We start from the raw sequence: 15,630 nt of genomic DNA on the forward strand, positions 1-15,630 counted from the left end.
TTCCTCTGAAGCCAGGCAGCACACAAGCTTTACATAAGTTTGTGACCTTTACATAAGTTAATTGACTTTTACCAGATTTCAAGAAATAATATTATTTGGCAAAAACATGGGGGAAGGAGTTAATTTCTACTTATTTTAATCCTTTCAAAGCTCTTTGTCCACTCTTCAGTGATACTGTAACCCACACTAATTAGTTTTCACAGTTCATTCACAATCACCTTTGCAACATCAGCACAGCGGGAATTAACTTTCCAAGAATTCCCAAAGTCAACTGGATCTACTTCAAGATGTTCACTGCTGCTGGTCAAATCATTGTTTTGGATTCCATCAAAATTTCCACACAGACCACACACTCGATCCTTGCAGGGAAAGAAACACAGAAAGCATTAATCTTACATCTGTAGGCCAGCTTAGGGTTTTGTTAAGAAGTCTTTTTAGCCTGGTACTTTAATGCCATGAGGTTTAAAACCTGAATTACCCACAGCCTTGCCAAGCCCACTAAGACAGACACAGTCTTCTCCCAGAGAATGTGTCGCTCCCATTCCCACTCTGGCTTTGCTGAAAGCAGGACCATGCTGTCTCCAAGGGCTCCAGAAAGCAGGACTGCTCTAATCAGCACTGCCTGGTGGCTCTGTTTGGAGTGTGTCCCTACAATCCCATTATATTTTTGGAGATCGCTGCTCTATCCCCATCACCAGTAAATCTGGCTCCTTACGCTGCTTTTCTTGAGTGCAGAAGAAATCACTCAAGGCATGGTTATTCTGAGGCCCCACACCACCCATCCTTTCTGTCATAGCTCATCTCCAATGACCCAGGACTTGCCCCTTATAGCTGAACTACCAGGAAAATAAGGCAGTCCTGCAGTATTACCAAACAACCCCTCAATTTTAAAGCAAGTGCCTAATATTCCGTGGAAATGTACATTAAAAAAAAAAAAAAAGCTGTTCCCCAGGGACAGGTTAAGTGCATTCTTTAGTGAGAATAAAAAGTAAAGCAAAAAAAGACTTACTTTGAAATTGCCTTTTAAGGTAACAGAGACTCCCATGGCCAGGTCCCAGGTCACACTGATGCTTTTGCCCAGTAAAATGATGTAATAACGGCCAGATTTGATGACATCTAAATTTTCATTTTCACCCCTAGGAGGTACCCTGATGTTTACCTGAATGAGAGAAGCACATTGTGCTATCAGCAGTCTCTATTATTATTATTTAAGGTAGGTGATTTTCCCAGTGGGACACATTAACAGGTGCTTCCAAACATGCTGTTCTCCAGAGAGTTTCCATGCGCTATCCAGATGCTCCAGAGAAAACCAGAAATTTGGGATACAAGTACAGTATTTCAATTTCATCCCATTTCCAAAGTTTTTGGATGTGGTCCCAGGGTATAACACACAGATGCCAACACATGAAGCAGGGCTGATAAAGACAATTATCTTTTTCATCAGAAAATTATATACTCAATTAATTACAAGTTTAGTATTGGTCACTGGTTCACTGAAGAATTAACATTGGTTTGGGCTTTTTTTATTTCAGCTTTTTAGGAAACTTAACAATTCTGTCCTTCTGGTTCAAGTGTAATGGGAACTGGGAGAACCACACAGTATCAGTGGCCCCTGAAAGAACATAGTCTGATTCTGGAGTCGGGAAAGACCTTATTCCCAACCAACTACATCACCATGAAAAATCCAGAAAGATTCCTTTCAGTGTCTATTCATTTTTTCCCATCACTTTCCCTTCCCCTGTGTGCCTCTTTCCATCTGGCTTCAAATTCACTGCCTCCAGCTACTAAGAATTTAAGAGATTAATTTAAAATGCTCTCTTTCACACCATAATCCCCTTTCAATGGGAACTCTAATAGGATTATTAACCACATTTGGAAAAAAAAGTCTGGCATGGCTGTTACTTTCAGCACCATTAATGCATTAACTGCTTAGTTGTGGAAGAGGCAGATGAAAACTTTCAGTCAGTACAAATAGCAATTAAAGTAAGGGAGAAAGGAGAGCCCAGAAACCATTCACCCACTCCCCTACTTTAAAGACAAAATATTTCCTTATCCCACTATTCTTTCTTGCTCAATTCAGTAAGAGCTCAGCACTGTTAATTCAATTCTTTTCATCTCTGAGTTATCATCAGAAACTTTTATCCCAGAGAAGACAGTTCATATCTTCCACGGATCTCCTAAAGAAGGCCTTCAATGCCTTTAGGGAAGATATTAACAGATATTTTGGAGACTGAATGCTCCTCCTATGCCCACCACATTACTACACAGTATAGTCACTTGACCACTTAAAATTCTAGAACAGCCTTTGTCTTTCCAAATTCAGAGGGTTCCAAAAAACAGAAGAGGACAAAGTTGAGCTGGGAGGTTGACCTAAATTACAGAATTTTTATGTTTATGGAGGCTTTTTGCCCAACCATGAAGTCATAAACTTTTGACCTTGCAAACCTGGAGATTTGTTTCAGAAAAGCAAAAATTTCTTTTTTTTTAAATGTCAGCCAGAACTGTAACATGCAGATACTTCAATTTTTACCCCATTTACCTAAAAGTAGAAGCTGTTCTCAAAACATATCATCTTAAAACAATGTTAATTGGAAACATTTTAATGGCCAAAAAAATATCCGATTCTTCTGCTTGCTTCTAAGGATTCTTATGGAAAAAGAGTGTAAAAAGTCACCACTGAATGGGATTTTGCCTAGGAGTCTTCATATCAGTTGTTTTTCCTTGATCTCTCTTTTTGGTTCTTGTTATTTCTAAGCAAACCTGCTCTCGATATTATTACATTGAGCCTTAAACTCTCTAAAAAGCTAGAAATTCACTCAGGGTCATGTGGTGTAAAATAGATCTAGCTCTTGCAAGGACAGGCTCTCTCAGGAACTAAACACCCTCTGATGCTGGAGCTGCTGGATGCCTAAATCACCTGCTGTTTTCTTCTGGTCCTTTCTTACATGTCCAAAGGGAATCACAACTTTTCTGAAAATCTGTCACCTAAAGAAGCTTTCAGACAAAATCCAGCTCAATGGAATGATCCCTGCACTGCTACTCACCCTCACCCACGCAGGGGATTGTGTAGCATAGAAGTAAAGAATTGGATAACCATTATGTCTTGTGTTCATTCCTGCAGCACCCAAAGGCCTGCATGGATCCTATGCTGTCAAGGTGCACTGCACAGACACCTTTAATAAAGGTCATGTTTTTGTGCTCCTGCCAAGGTCAGGGACAATTCACAGGCAATTCCAAACCTGGTACAGCTTTATCTCTTAACCCAAAACAAGGCAAATGTAGAGTGGTTTGACTTTCCCTGGGAACATTCTTGCAAATCTCTGGTCCAGATGCCAGCTCAAAGCACAGGACTTCTGAAAAGGGAGCAATTGAAACAATAATCCACTGCAGCTCTGCAATGGTTGAGCTCACAGACGGCCTGAATTGTTGCAGTGCTCAAGGCAAAGGGCTGAACTCTGCCCTCTGGAAAGCTCATTTCCAGGTGGGAAGGGGCATGGAAGGTGGAAGTGATTCTTGGTCAATTCTTCCATGTTTGTCAGCAGGAAAAGGAAGGAAAAAGAAGAATAGAGTCATGTGGATAGTCAGTCTAGCAATTTAACAGAGAAAAAGACAGCTGACATTTCAGTATCAGCTTGTTTGAGCTGTGACTTTTTTTTGTTGTGCATGTGTGCTCAGTCCTTCAGATTGCTAAATCAGCTCTGGTGTTTTACTAGCCATGAGTCAGTCATTTCTTAGCCCTTCCTTGCACTTCATGTTGCTGGAAACAGGCTTTGACAAGCCATGTTTAGAAAGAGTCTGGGGCCCCCAATATATGAAGGACATGGAGTTGCTGGAATGAGTCCAGAGGAGGCCACCAAGATGCTCAGAGGGCTGGAGTAGCTCTGCCATGAAAATGGACTGAAACAGTGGGGATTGTTCAGCCTGAAGAGAAGGCTCCAGGGTGACCTTACTGTGGCCTTCCAGTAGCTAAAGGCACTGCAAAAGAACTGGACAGAGACTATTCACAAGGGTCTGGAGTGACAGGACAAGGGGCAATGGCTTCACACTGACAGAGAGCAGGTTTAGATTGGATATTAGGATGAAATTGTTCCCTGTGAGAGTGGTGAGGCCCTGGCACAGGTTTCCCAGAGAAGCTGTGGCTGCCCCATCCCTGGAAGTGTTCCAGGCCAGGCTGGATGGGGCTCTGAGCAACCTGGGATAGTGGAAGGCATCCTGCCCATGGCAGGGGAGTAGAACTAGGTAATCTTTCAGGTCCCTTCCAACACAAACCACTCTATGATTATCTGAGATAAACTGGTTGGCATCAAGCAGAAATACCAAAACAGCATTTTACCTCTGGAAGCAAAATGGATAAATATAATCCTGCTAGTCTGTTCATTTTATGATCAAGAACCCCTGAGTGTGAGGTCATTCATGCCTCATTTTACTGAACAATCTGAAATTCTTTTCCCAAAAAAATAGGAAAGAAAGAAAAAAAGAGTACATACGTTTCCATTAAACAGTTCTATTTCCCCTCCTTCATACATAATGACAACCCTCTTGGTGCACTTTTCTCCAGTGAAGCCACAACCTTCATTTAAAATGAGTATCTGGAACGTTCCAGAGTCACCCTTGCAGAAATCCTATCAGATAAAAAAATAAATGAGTCAGTAATGTGGAGTATTTGAAAAACACATACAGGGAAAAACACAGAGAAGAAAGAAGCCTCAATCAACAGTGTGTAATCTGTGGTCAATAGGATATACATTGGCATGCCAAGTGTTCCCATATTCATTTAGTTTGTGCTTAGCACTGATACTCATGTGGTCCATCCCTTAAAGAGTGAGGCACACTCTGCCAGTGACACACACATGCATAATTTGGAGAGTATTCTTTGGAAGGGAGAAGCCACAATACTACAGTACCTGTGATATTAAAGATGTATGATGGGCACAGTGTACATCTGAATACACAGCTTAATGTATTGATTTTCTTTTAAATCCAATATTTCTGAGATCCTCTAAGACTTCATGATACATTTCTATGATAACTCATATCTCTTAGATTCTTTTTTTTTTTTTTTTTTTTGGTTGTGTTCAATTTTTTCAGTACTCACCTTTTAAGGGAAAGGCCCTGTGTGGAGTTCTTTGTGTCTGTCATTTAAGGAAAACAGATCTAAATTCCATTTTTAGTAGTTTTGTAGTAATGTATGGTACTGCTGCCCTTAAGACCTTTACACAGAGCTCTCACTAGTGGCAGAGCAATCACTCCTCAAAGGTAATCCAGCTGGCATCAAGGTGGGAGCATATTTCAAAGACCAAGGCAGAGGCAGGTTGATCACACCTTCCTGCCTAAGGAGAACTGCAAGGAGGATTGTGCCTCATGAGGACTCTGTGGGGAAAATAGTAGCTCACCCAAGAAACACATCACACTGTAACTGCAGAATATTGTTGTTACCCATCAGCAGTGAACCCATCTAGTTCTAGACCAAATTTTCAGATAAATCCTTGTTTGCACAGACATTTCTAAATACATGATAATTTGCATGTAGACATGCCTTTATCTTAGTTAACTCCAAATTCTGGCTGCTTCCACAAATCAAAAGTTGAGTTTAGTGTGCTCTACCTTTATCCCCCTTTCCTCCTTGCTGTGAGGAAAATGGATATTGTCAGTGGACTCCAAGCAGGTGGTACATGGAACAGAACATGGACCATGCAGAAGGGAACGAGCTGAGCCTGTGCTCTGGGGGCATTTAGGGAAGGTTCACTGAGCATTCCCTGCCTCACTCAGCCAGACAGCAAGCTACCACTCCAGGATAAAAAAAAGAAAAGGAGGAAAAGTTGATTTATGGATATCCAGAATTCCATTTTAGAGATGAGATTCCGACCTCTCTGTACCGAGGTGCTCTCATAAGGTTCACGACAACCAGCTGGACACGTGACAGCCTGATTTCTACAGAACACAACACACTCTTCAAAGTTCTCAAGACACTTGTCTCATCTCCAAATACACTAATAAGCTCTATTCTCCTCTACAATACATCTGGCTAAGTAATTAGAAATACTTTACTGTGATTTATCCAAACACTGGGCTTCTCACCCGGTGTAAAACTCTTCATATGATCAGGCAGCTTTAGCATTTGACATGCTCTTACCTGAGCTAACACATATTGGCAGTTTCCTGGAAACTTGTATTTCAGTCCATCAAATGTCAAGTAATGAGCTGTACCAATAGCAGTGCAGGTGCCATCACACAGATTTTTGGTGCACTCCCACTTCCTGCCCTGGCACACGCTGTAACAGAGAAAAGGAGGCAGTGACAGTTGTCCTTATCTCAATGTAAATAAGGAGCAAGAGAAGGCAAAGTGCTTTAGGCAACGTGAAAGTGCTACAGTCTCTGCTTCTAGGAGCTTTCTACCACCAGATAAGATACTCTCTCATTAGCATAAATTAGCATACGTTAGCAGTGGGTGTATAAATCCAGACAGTGCATTAAGATTAAACGAATAAGGGATGGGTTTCTCTGTTTCTTACAAGCTGCATGTAGGACTCTGCGTGGTTTGAATTTCCCTGTTACAAAATAGGTCAGGATAGAGCCTGCTGGAGTATTCTTTTATACTAGAATTTTATTTAGGATATGCTGCTCTGCTCCAAGTACCCTTTCAGCAAAACAGAGCATCCACCACTATTGCCCTTTTCCAGAGGTATCCTGGAGAACCACAACCTCGCTACAGAAGCTGCAGGTATGAAAGGGGAGCTTTCCCTTGACATCCACAGGCTTTTGATCAGTGAAATAAACTGATTTGCTAACTAGCAAAAGACTGAGCAAATACAATAAAAACCAAAATCAGTGGAGACTTAGAATACCATTTGACACAATATCTAATTATATTAATTTAATAATTAATAAGCAATCTGTGCCTGGAGGATGGCAAAACATTCATCCACTAAATGCTCCATGAATGCAGAGGGACATCATCACTGCCCCAGGAATTTTCTAATCAAGCTCTATGAGGGCAGGGAAAGAGGAATTCTACCCATGCTTTACAGACATAAAAACTCAAGGATAAAAAACTTGAAGTACTTTCCCAAGATGAAATTGCTACCCAAAGGAAAAACCGGGCACTGAACTGAGTTCTCTAATAACAACATTTCACATTCTAATAAATATCATGCAAGACATTTTCTTCAAAGAATGAAATTTCAGTAGCATGAAACCTATTGCCCCCTCTCCTCTATGAATTCTCTGCTAGCAGTTAGACAAGAGCAAGATTTTGTAAATACATGCATGGATAGATCATAAGGTACGTGGGGTAGTTAAATTCAGATTAGCAAATTTCTGCTGTGCACTGCTCCACAAGTGTGACTCCAAAATTTTCATTGCACTCCACATTGAATTCCCAATACATTGCATAACAGAAGGTTTGCCACTGGCTTAGGCTTGGAGACATTCCGTTGTTCATGAATTAGGGTCTCCCATATGTCAAGTCAGATGCAAACGCCAAATCTGACACCTCTGGTTCATATATTGCCTTTGCAGGTGTTCACATCTGGCTAAGAACAAGTGAGAATGAGAACTCCTGCAACAGCAGTACAAAAAGCAGAAACAAAAGAAAAGGAAGATCTCGACCTCCAAAATGCAGACTCTCAATCCTTATTAATTCTCAAAGCAATAGTAATTTCCTATATCACTTTCTAAATGACATTTGACTTGATATTTGCTGAGAACTATCAGGAAACTTTTCAAAGTCACATAGTTCAAAAAAGCCCTGGTGACATTTTTTGAAGGGACCTTATTTCCAATTTTACTTTCAAATTCATAAAAAACACCTAAAATGTGAGGAAGAACTTTTTATCAGTGAGAAAAAGCCTGATTTCTAACATTTCCTCAACCCTAATATTGATGATAATTCTATATATTTGAGGAAATATCATTTACAGTGGCACTGCCATAATTATTTGGGTAGCTACAAGAATGAAGCAACATGGTTATGATTATTTTAAGATCAAATATTATAAGAATGATTGAAAATAAAAAGTCTGATCATGGTTATTGTGAGGAATCTTGCAAACTTCTCAACACTGAAGGTTTTTACACTGTACTTTTCTTGTTTCAATAACATTTTCATGGTGCCTGTTTTTCAGCTGGGTCACTTTTACCTACAGGCAATGTAAGCAGGTTATAGAATATGTATCTAGACAAAATCATCAACTTCTCCTCCATCTTTTCAAGCCTATTTTTCCCCAGGTTTAATTACAGTACATGGATTCACAATGTTATATGTGGCTGCAAAGGAAGGAAATGAAACAAAACACTGGGAGGTCAGTATTTCCATATAAAACCTTAATCCAAGGCTAACTTACACTAGTTAGGAGCGGTCCCACTAGTTAAAAAACGCAAAACTTGAAAATCACTGCTATTCAAAGATCAATGTACCAACCAAAAGTCAACCCCTGGACTCTGCAGTGGTGCTGATTTCTCTGACCCAGCTCTGCCCAGTCATACAGAGGATGACAAACATTGCTCCTGGGCTTGCCACAGAGCTGGGCAGGGATATTTTGGGTAGAATGCATGACATATTCTCAAGAATGAGTTCAAAAAACCCCCGGAATTTTCACACTGTTGGTGGCTGAAGGTCCTACATCCTGGATTCGTGGAGCTCTCAAGGAAAGGGCCACCATTCCCCCCACAAACACATGGAAAGCAAAGCCCCTCCAGTGCAGCCAACCTGCTGTGCAGGAGAAGCCAAGAGTGGCCCACTGTAGTTTACCAAAGGCTGTGCTGAGGGCTTCCCTCCATGCAAACTGAGCAGCCTAGAACTCCCTTTTGAACCTATAAATCCTTTTTCAGCAACCAAACAGGGTAAGGGCGAAAGACAGCAGGATAAGGGTGAAAGACACAGAGTACTTACTTTTTTCTTCTAAGAAAGTACCAGTTTTCCATCTGTTTTCATCTTTTTTTAATGTATCAATGGACAGAGCACTCTTTTGAGATATAAGATGTCGACCCTGTCTCTTCCTAATTCTTTATCATTTGCCTAAAAAGCTCCTATCATATTATAGCTGGTGCATCACATCCTTTCTGGCTGAAAAGGGCTGACTTGAAGGGCCTCAGACAGCCCAAAAGAAAAGGGAAACATGACAGAAAAGCCTAGTGACAAAGCCCAGGCTCCATTCCTCCCACTCCAAAGCATATAGATCCTAAATTGTTATCTTGTGTTGCAAAATCCTCTATCTAGTGCCTCCAGAGGAGTTGCACAGATACAACTATTTGTAGGGCACCAGGTAGAGGTTGCCAGACATTGCAAGGAATTTTGTTGGATCTTTGTGCAACATGCAAAGGGAATGTGCTGTCTGTGCATACTACACCGCAAAAACTGGCTTTCTATAAAACAGATCTGTTAAGCAGACAATATTTGGTGCTATCAGAAACCCAGCAGGCCCCCTAAAGAGAAAAACACCCTTCCAGTGGCTCACCAGGTGTTGCAGTCCTTAGTCACTGTCTCTCCCTTGGAATATTCTCTTCCATTGTGGAAGCACGGGCACCTCTCAGGAGCAACACACTTGTTTTCATGTCGCACCTAAGCAGAAAATATAATTTGTCACCACATGGGGCTGTTGGTACATGGCCATATGCAGGGTGAGCAAGCAGCCAGGAGCAAGCACAGAACGTGTGGGTGAAAAATAAAAGGTTGGAAAGAATAAAAGAAAGGATGAAGGCTATCCAAGGTAAGAAAGGTACAGTACTACTAATACTTTTAACCATTAACATAAGTAGAGCTGTAGGTACATAAATCACAGTATTATGAGTACACAAATCACAGCTTGCTCCCACCATCTCGAGCTGCTGGAAGAATAGATGACATTATAGCAGAACATCACAATGAGAAGGTTCAGGATGAAGTGAGGATAAAACCAGGCTAACCTGAATATGGAGAGCATATTATAGGTGAATAGCTTCTCACACCCAACAAACTGGGAAAGGGCCTACTAGAAAAGCAGACAAAGGGCCCAGATGGACTAAAAATGGGAATAGGAACACTGAGGAGGAGACCAGAAGACACAGCACCTAACCCACCCACGTGCAAATGCAGGTGCTGTTGCTACAGACAACAGCCCCTTAACAAAGCCAATCCTCTATCAACTCGCCTCTGAAAATTGCAGTAATCACTCACTTTCTTTCAAATCCCTATTTATTTCCTGGAAGACAGGATAAATATCAGTCCACTTGAGGTATTATTCTGCTCTCTCTGCAGCAGGCCCTGTTGCTGGGAAATAGGACATTATGTTCTACCCATATTTTCAGTTTCACCCTTCTGATCTGAGTTTTCCTTTGTATGACAACAAATCATTTGTCCCACTTAAACAAAAAAAAAAGAAAGAAAAACAAACCAAAAAGCTACAACCAAAGAAAAACAAGTAATGCCTTTAGACTATTCTGTTTTTCCATTCCTTTTCTGTTTTCTTTTTCTGTGATTACTTTCCATTTTGAAGACCCCCAGTTTTAGAGAATCAAACACAACCAAAGCTGGCTATGCTGACTTTTCACTCAATAGCAGTTCTGGCAAAGCCAGGATAGGTTTGGCTCTTGTTTCATGGAATACCTAAATGGAGAGCCCTTCCCCTTCTTCTCATTCAAAAGTCACAAAATATCACCTTCCCACTTTAAACTCTCTCTGCAAAATCATTAAAATAGTTTCTTTTTTACCATTAAATAAGGGCCAATGAGATCAATGTAGTCTGAATGCCAGGTTAATAAAGAAGAACAGCTTTGCCTTTTCCTATGGGGACCTAGAACTGCCACATGGAGCAACTCATTAAAAAAGATTTCTCAGCCCAGAGACCCTTCCTTCATACTCAGCTCCATGTGTACTGTGGCTTATGGAGAGCTGCATTATGCCAAATAAAATCACTTCCATAGAAGCAAGATGGAAACAAAGAAATGCTTTTCTAGATAATGGAGCTGCAGCTCTGCCTTCACCTTTACAGAGGATGGTGAGAAAACAATCCAGAGAAGACCAGAAAGAAGAGTTTAATACCATCTTTTCTTCCTTTCTGGTGGCATTTAGGAAAAAAGCAGGAACATGACCTCATACTCATGGCTACATTTCTGAATTTTTTCAGAGTGTTCAGCAAAACAGTTCACAATACACTTGAGGGCTTGCCTCTGGATACAAAACTTGGGATTAGACATCTGGTTAGTAAAAGGAGAATTAGAACTTCTTCTCCTTGCTCCCTAAAAACTGGTATAAATTGGTATTTGTATTTCTATCACAATTAGAGCAACAGCTGCTAATCTACCACTAAAGAGGGAAGAGCACCTTGTCTGAACACCAGAGTGGGTAGGTGAGATTCAGCAAGCAGGACATAAAAACCCAAAGCAGACTTCGACCAGAAGAATGATCATTTTCTCTACAAAACCCTATGAATTATGATTTTGTTATCAGTAACACACAATCCACTGGGCCTATTAACACCCCATCCAAAAGCTGGGGCACATGTGGCAGCCTGATGCCATGCTGCACTACAAGGACCATGTGGTGCACTACAAGGACCATGTGGTGCACTACAAGGACCATGTGGTGCACTACAAGGCCGGGAGCACTATTCACAAGCAGCTGGATTTTCTGTGGAAGTCTCTTGATCCATCAATAGACTGCAGTTAATACAGGAGATTTAGCAGCCCTAAGTGCTTGAGATGACAGGAGGCAGCAGCACTGGGGAGGCAACCACGACAAGACATAGGTTTGTAATGAAAACAGCTGCTGTTTGCACCATTAAATGCCCTTAGGATTACAAGTGGTTGGCTAACAGCTAAGGATTCTCCCATTACTTGGGGATCAAACAGGAAGGTCCATCATTTCCTTGCTCTGTCTTATTAATTGCTAAACCTTAAAAAATCTTGCAAAAGGAAGGACAATTTACAGGTTTCAGAACCTTTAAGACTCTCCTTATCCACACTCATAAGAGGTGATTGTCCCATTCTGCTCTGCGCTGGTGCAACCTCACCTTGAGTCCTGGAGGCAGTTTTGGGAAGCACAATATAAGAATCTAAAGCTGTCAGAGAGTGTCCAAAGGAGGTTACAAAGATGGTGAAGGGCCTGGAGGGGAAGCCACATGAGGAGTGGCTGAGGTCACTTGGTCTGTTCAGCTGGAGGAGACTGAGGCCAGAGCTCACAGCAGTTCTGCAGCTTCCTCACAAGGGGAAGAGGAGGGGCAGGCACTGAGCTCTGCTCTGTGTGACTAGGGACAGGACCCGAGGGAAGGGCTGGAGCTATGTCAGGGGAGGGGTTACGTTGGATTTTAGGAAGTTTCCTTCTCCCAGAGGGTGGTGGGGCACTGAACAGGCTCCCCAGGGAATGGTCACAGCCCCAAGGCTCCAGGAATGTTTGGATGCTCTCAGGGATGCACAGGGTGGGATTGTTGGGGTGTCTGTGCAGGGCCAGGAGCTGGGCTGGATGATCCTTCTGGGTCCCCTCCAAGTCAGGAGATTCTGTGGTCCTGAAATCCAAATCAATGAGCCTAAACTTTGAACTCTCTTGGTCAACGCAATTTGATGAGTACCCCTCTGTCAAGGGAAGCTCAGACATGGCTCTGTTCCACCTGGCACACCTGTGGATTTCAGTGGAAAGTCAACCAAAGGTATAAAGGAACGTGGCATTAAGTAAAGGAAGTGGCTCAGATTAGAACCCAATAGCTAATAGGCTTTAGAATAAGAGACTGGTTTGGAGTAGAAGGGACCTTAAAGATCACCCAGTTCCATGAAGAGGGACACCTTCCACCAGACCAGGTTGCTCAGAACCCCATCCAACCTGGCCTTGGACACTCCCAGGGGTGGGGCAGCCACAGCTTCTCTGGGTAACCTGTGCCAGGGCCTCAGCACCCTCACAGGGAACAATTTCTTTCATAAATGTTTCCTTTAACTAAAACAGCCTCTCACCCTTACTGTGCAAACAAAGACAAGTCAAAAACATGTTAGGACATCAAAATGTGCTGGTCTACATCTGACTTCTCTTTCTTATGCTAGCTGTATGGCTCTGATGGTTATTTTAAATGCCCACCTCCTCATGAAGATATTGTAATATAGGATAAGCCCACACTGAAAAACATACAACAGAGAACCAAAATAGTCAGGCAAATTTCAGTTGAAAACAGTTATCAAGAAGACAAAACAATCTTCCAAACTTTCCTTGTTGTTTAGGGTTCATATTTTTTTCCTTTTTCTACTAACTTATCAAAGTTTTAGAAATAGCTTTATTTCAGCAGTCAGAATGCAATAAAATATTTCATTTAAATTTTAAACCTTAATTTTGTGTCAGTCACTGGGAATGGAAAGAAACTCATTTCCTACTTTTGGAGTGTCTGGATTTTGTACTCTCTGTTCTTCTCCTCTCTCTCCCCAGAAAGGTGGTTAACACTCCATTTGTATATTTATTAATATTTTCCAATGGGAAAAACCTGAAGTGCAGTAAACTAATCTGAGAAAGCATATTTTTCCCCACACTTCTGCACATATGTTATGATTTCTCTTTTCTGCTCTGCAAAAGGGTGACAACTATGGAGAATTTCCCACCTTCCAGATAATCAAAGACAGAAGAAGAAGAATTATTTTTATGACATATTGAACATTTTTATTTGCTAGAAATCAAAACAATGTAAAATACTAAGTCAAGATGAACTGGACAACTTATTTTTCAGTTGAAAGAAATTAGGTTTTGTCTTCAAGCTAATAAGTTATCCATGAACCTTGATAACTTTCATGTGCTACTGTACCACAAAAGAAAAAAAAAATCTTCAGTAAGAAGGTACAATTTCTTCCAGAACAATGATATGTGCTAATATTTATGGGAACACACATTGAGTGATCTGTTACTTCCCACAGACCTTCCTGCAAACAGCAGCTCACCTCTGTGAGTTCTTGTAAATTAGGCAGGATTACAGAGCACCAATAAGGGAGACTGACCAGGAAAATGGTTATTCCTTTTTCCAGTCCCTTTATTGCTCACCTCTGTTGGTATAAGCCTGGAAAACACAGACTTTGACTTTGATTTGACTTTGCAGAGCTTTGTCTGTGTTCCCAGAATCTGTGTTAGAAAAGGACAGGATGGAAAGGAGATCCTGGTCACCATCCCAAATCCTTCTCTAGTGGGGAAGCACAAAGCCTCATTGAAGAGTGCAGAAATAAGAAAAAAAGGCACTCCCAAACCTCATCCCATTGGGTGAGGAGGAGAAAACTGCTCTTTGACAATGAGCTGGCAGGTTCCTGTGGAGCCAGGAGTCAAACACAGGGCAAAGGGGACACACTGAAGGGAGACTGGGCTGATCCTGTCTTTGCATGGCAGTGGCTACAAGATATCTCTACATGGGCTTCTCCTGTCCTGGCTTTGGTGCACCTTGTAATTTTTACTCTCTGCCAGAAGGGAACAAGTAATTCCAGGCTGAGTTTAGTGAAGATTAAACCATACTGTCATCTAGTGGAGAGAGAACTTATTTTACTAGTAGTTTTTAAAAATTACTGAGCCTGATCCTACAATCCAAAACCTGACAAACCACCTTGTTGAATTCAGGGGTGTGTTTCACATCACTGCAAAGTCAGCTGGAGTTTCCAATTCCAAAAGGCCAAAGACTGTTCTGGTGCCAACAATTTTATGAAACAATTGTTTGTTCCAACTTACTGAAAAAGAATATGAAATACTGTAGCAAACATGAAGGTTAATTACTGTGAGTTTTTTTCCTGTGGTTATCATAGTTGGTTTTCCACAATTATGTCAAAAGTGTACTATTACCATATCCCAGAACTGAAACCAAAAATCTCAAGCTCCTTCACCGAATCAAAGGTCTGAGTGTTAGATGCAAAGAAAAACCTGTTCACCCTTGAGCTCTTGGAATTTTACAAGTACACAAGCTTTTCTAAGTTTTCTTATCTCACTATTATTTAGGAATATTTTTCATGTAAAGGACAGACATTTACAGACTGAAATGTGAAAAGAAGCAACACTTGTTTTTAAAACAGTGGTGGAAATTTATGGGTGACTTCAGATTCTGTTCTGTCTTTTTCACCTCAAAGACATTTCACAAGCCTGGGCTTTTGTCTAGAGCTGGCATTTTATTCTGGAGTAGAATCTATTTATATAAATGTGTGTTTATCAGCAAAATACAGTAGCAATGTTCAAAATATATGTTTATATTAGTACTAGAAATTACTGTCTAATGAGAACTCGGGGGAGCTGTTTTTCTAGTAAGATAATTGATGGAATTTGGGGGTAGAAAACACTTAAAATAACGATGAAATTTGAGGGTTACAGTGGGAAATAACCCTGGGCTCCAGAAAGCCTCTTTTCAGTGGGGGGAGGGGGGGGGGGGGAAGAAAAGTGTACTTAGTACACCACCTGCAATTCCAAGACACACTCTGGCATCATCTTAGCAAGTTTCATGCTCTACATTCCTTCTCACAGAGAACCTTCAATTTGGTACAACCCACAGGAAGGCAACTGGAAAGATGGAGACTTGACAAGGAAGAACCAGTTATCAGCAGGAAGGGTGGCTGGATCAGAGAATCCCAGAATGGTTTGGGTTGGAAGGGACCTTAAAGATCATCTCATTCCAACCCTCCTGCCATGGACAGGGACACCTTCCACTATCCCAGGTTGCT

At 41.3% G+C, this 15,630-nt stretch overlaps 1 protein-coding gene across 4 annotated transcripts in view; it reads right to left on the reverse strand.

Annotated features, from left to right (window-relative positions):
* VWF (von Willebrand factor) overlaps window positions 1-15,630 on the reverse strand; it is a 140,054-nt gene that overhangs the window by 62,522 nt on the left and 61,902 nt on the right. For all 4 annotated transcript variants that reach the window (XM_069003401.1, XM_069003400.1, XM_069003402.1 and 1 more), the window contains 5 exons: window positions 9,456-9,559; window positions 6,134-6,272; window positions 4,488-4,622; window positions 1,010-1,159; window positions 219-359 (listed from right to left, as the gene is read on the reverse strand). In XM_069003401.1, the coding sequence (XP_068859502.1) occupies window positions 219-359; window positions 1,010-1,159; window positions 4,488-4,622; window positions 6,134-6,272; window positions 9,456-9,559 (669 nt within the window). The remainder of the gene's footprint in view (window positions 1-218; window positions 360-1,009; window positions 1,160-4,487; window positions 4,623-6,133; window positions 6,273-9,455; window positions 9,560-15,630) is intronic.

This window comes from Aphelocoma coerulescens, chromosome 1A (assembly GCF_041296385.1).
Source record: "Aphelocoma coerulescens isolate FSJ_1873_10779 chromosome 1A, UR_Acoe_1.0, whole genome shotgun sequence".
Taxonomy (NCBI): Eukaryota; Metazoa; Chordata; class Aves; order Passeriformes; family Corvidae; genus Aphelocoma; species Aphelocoma coerulescens.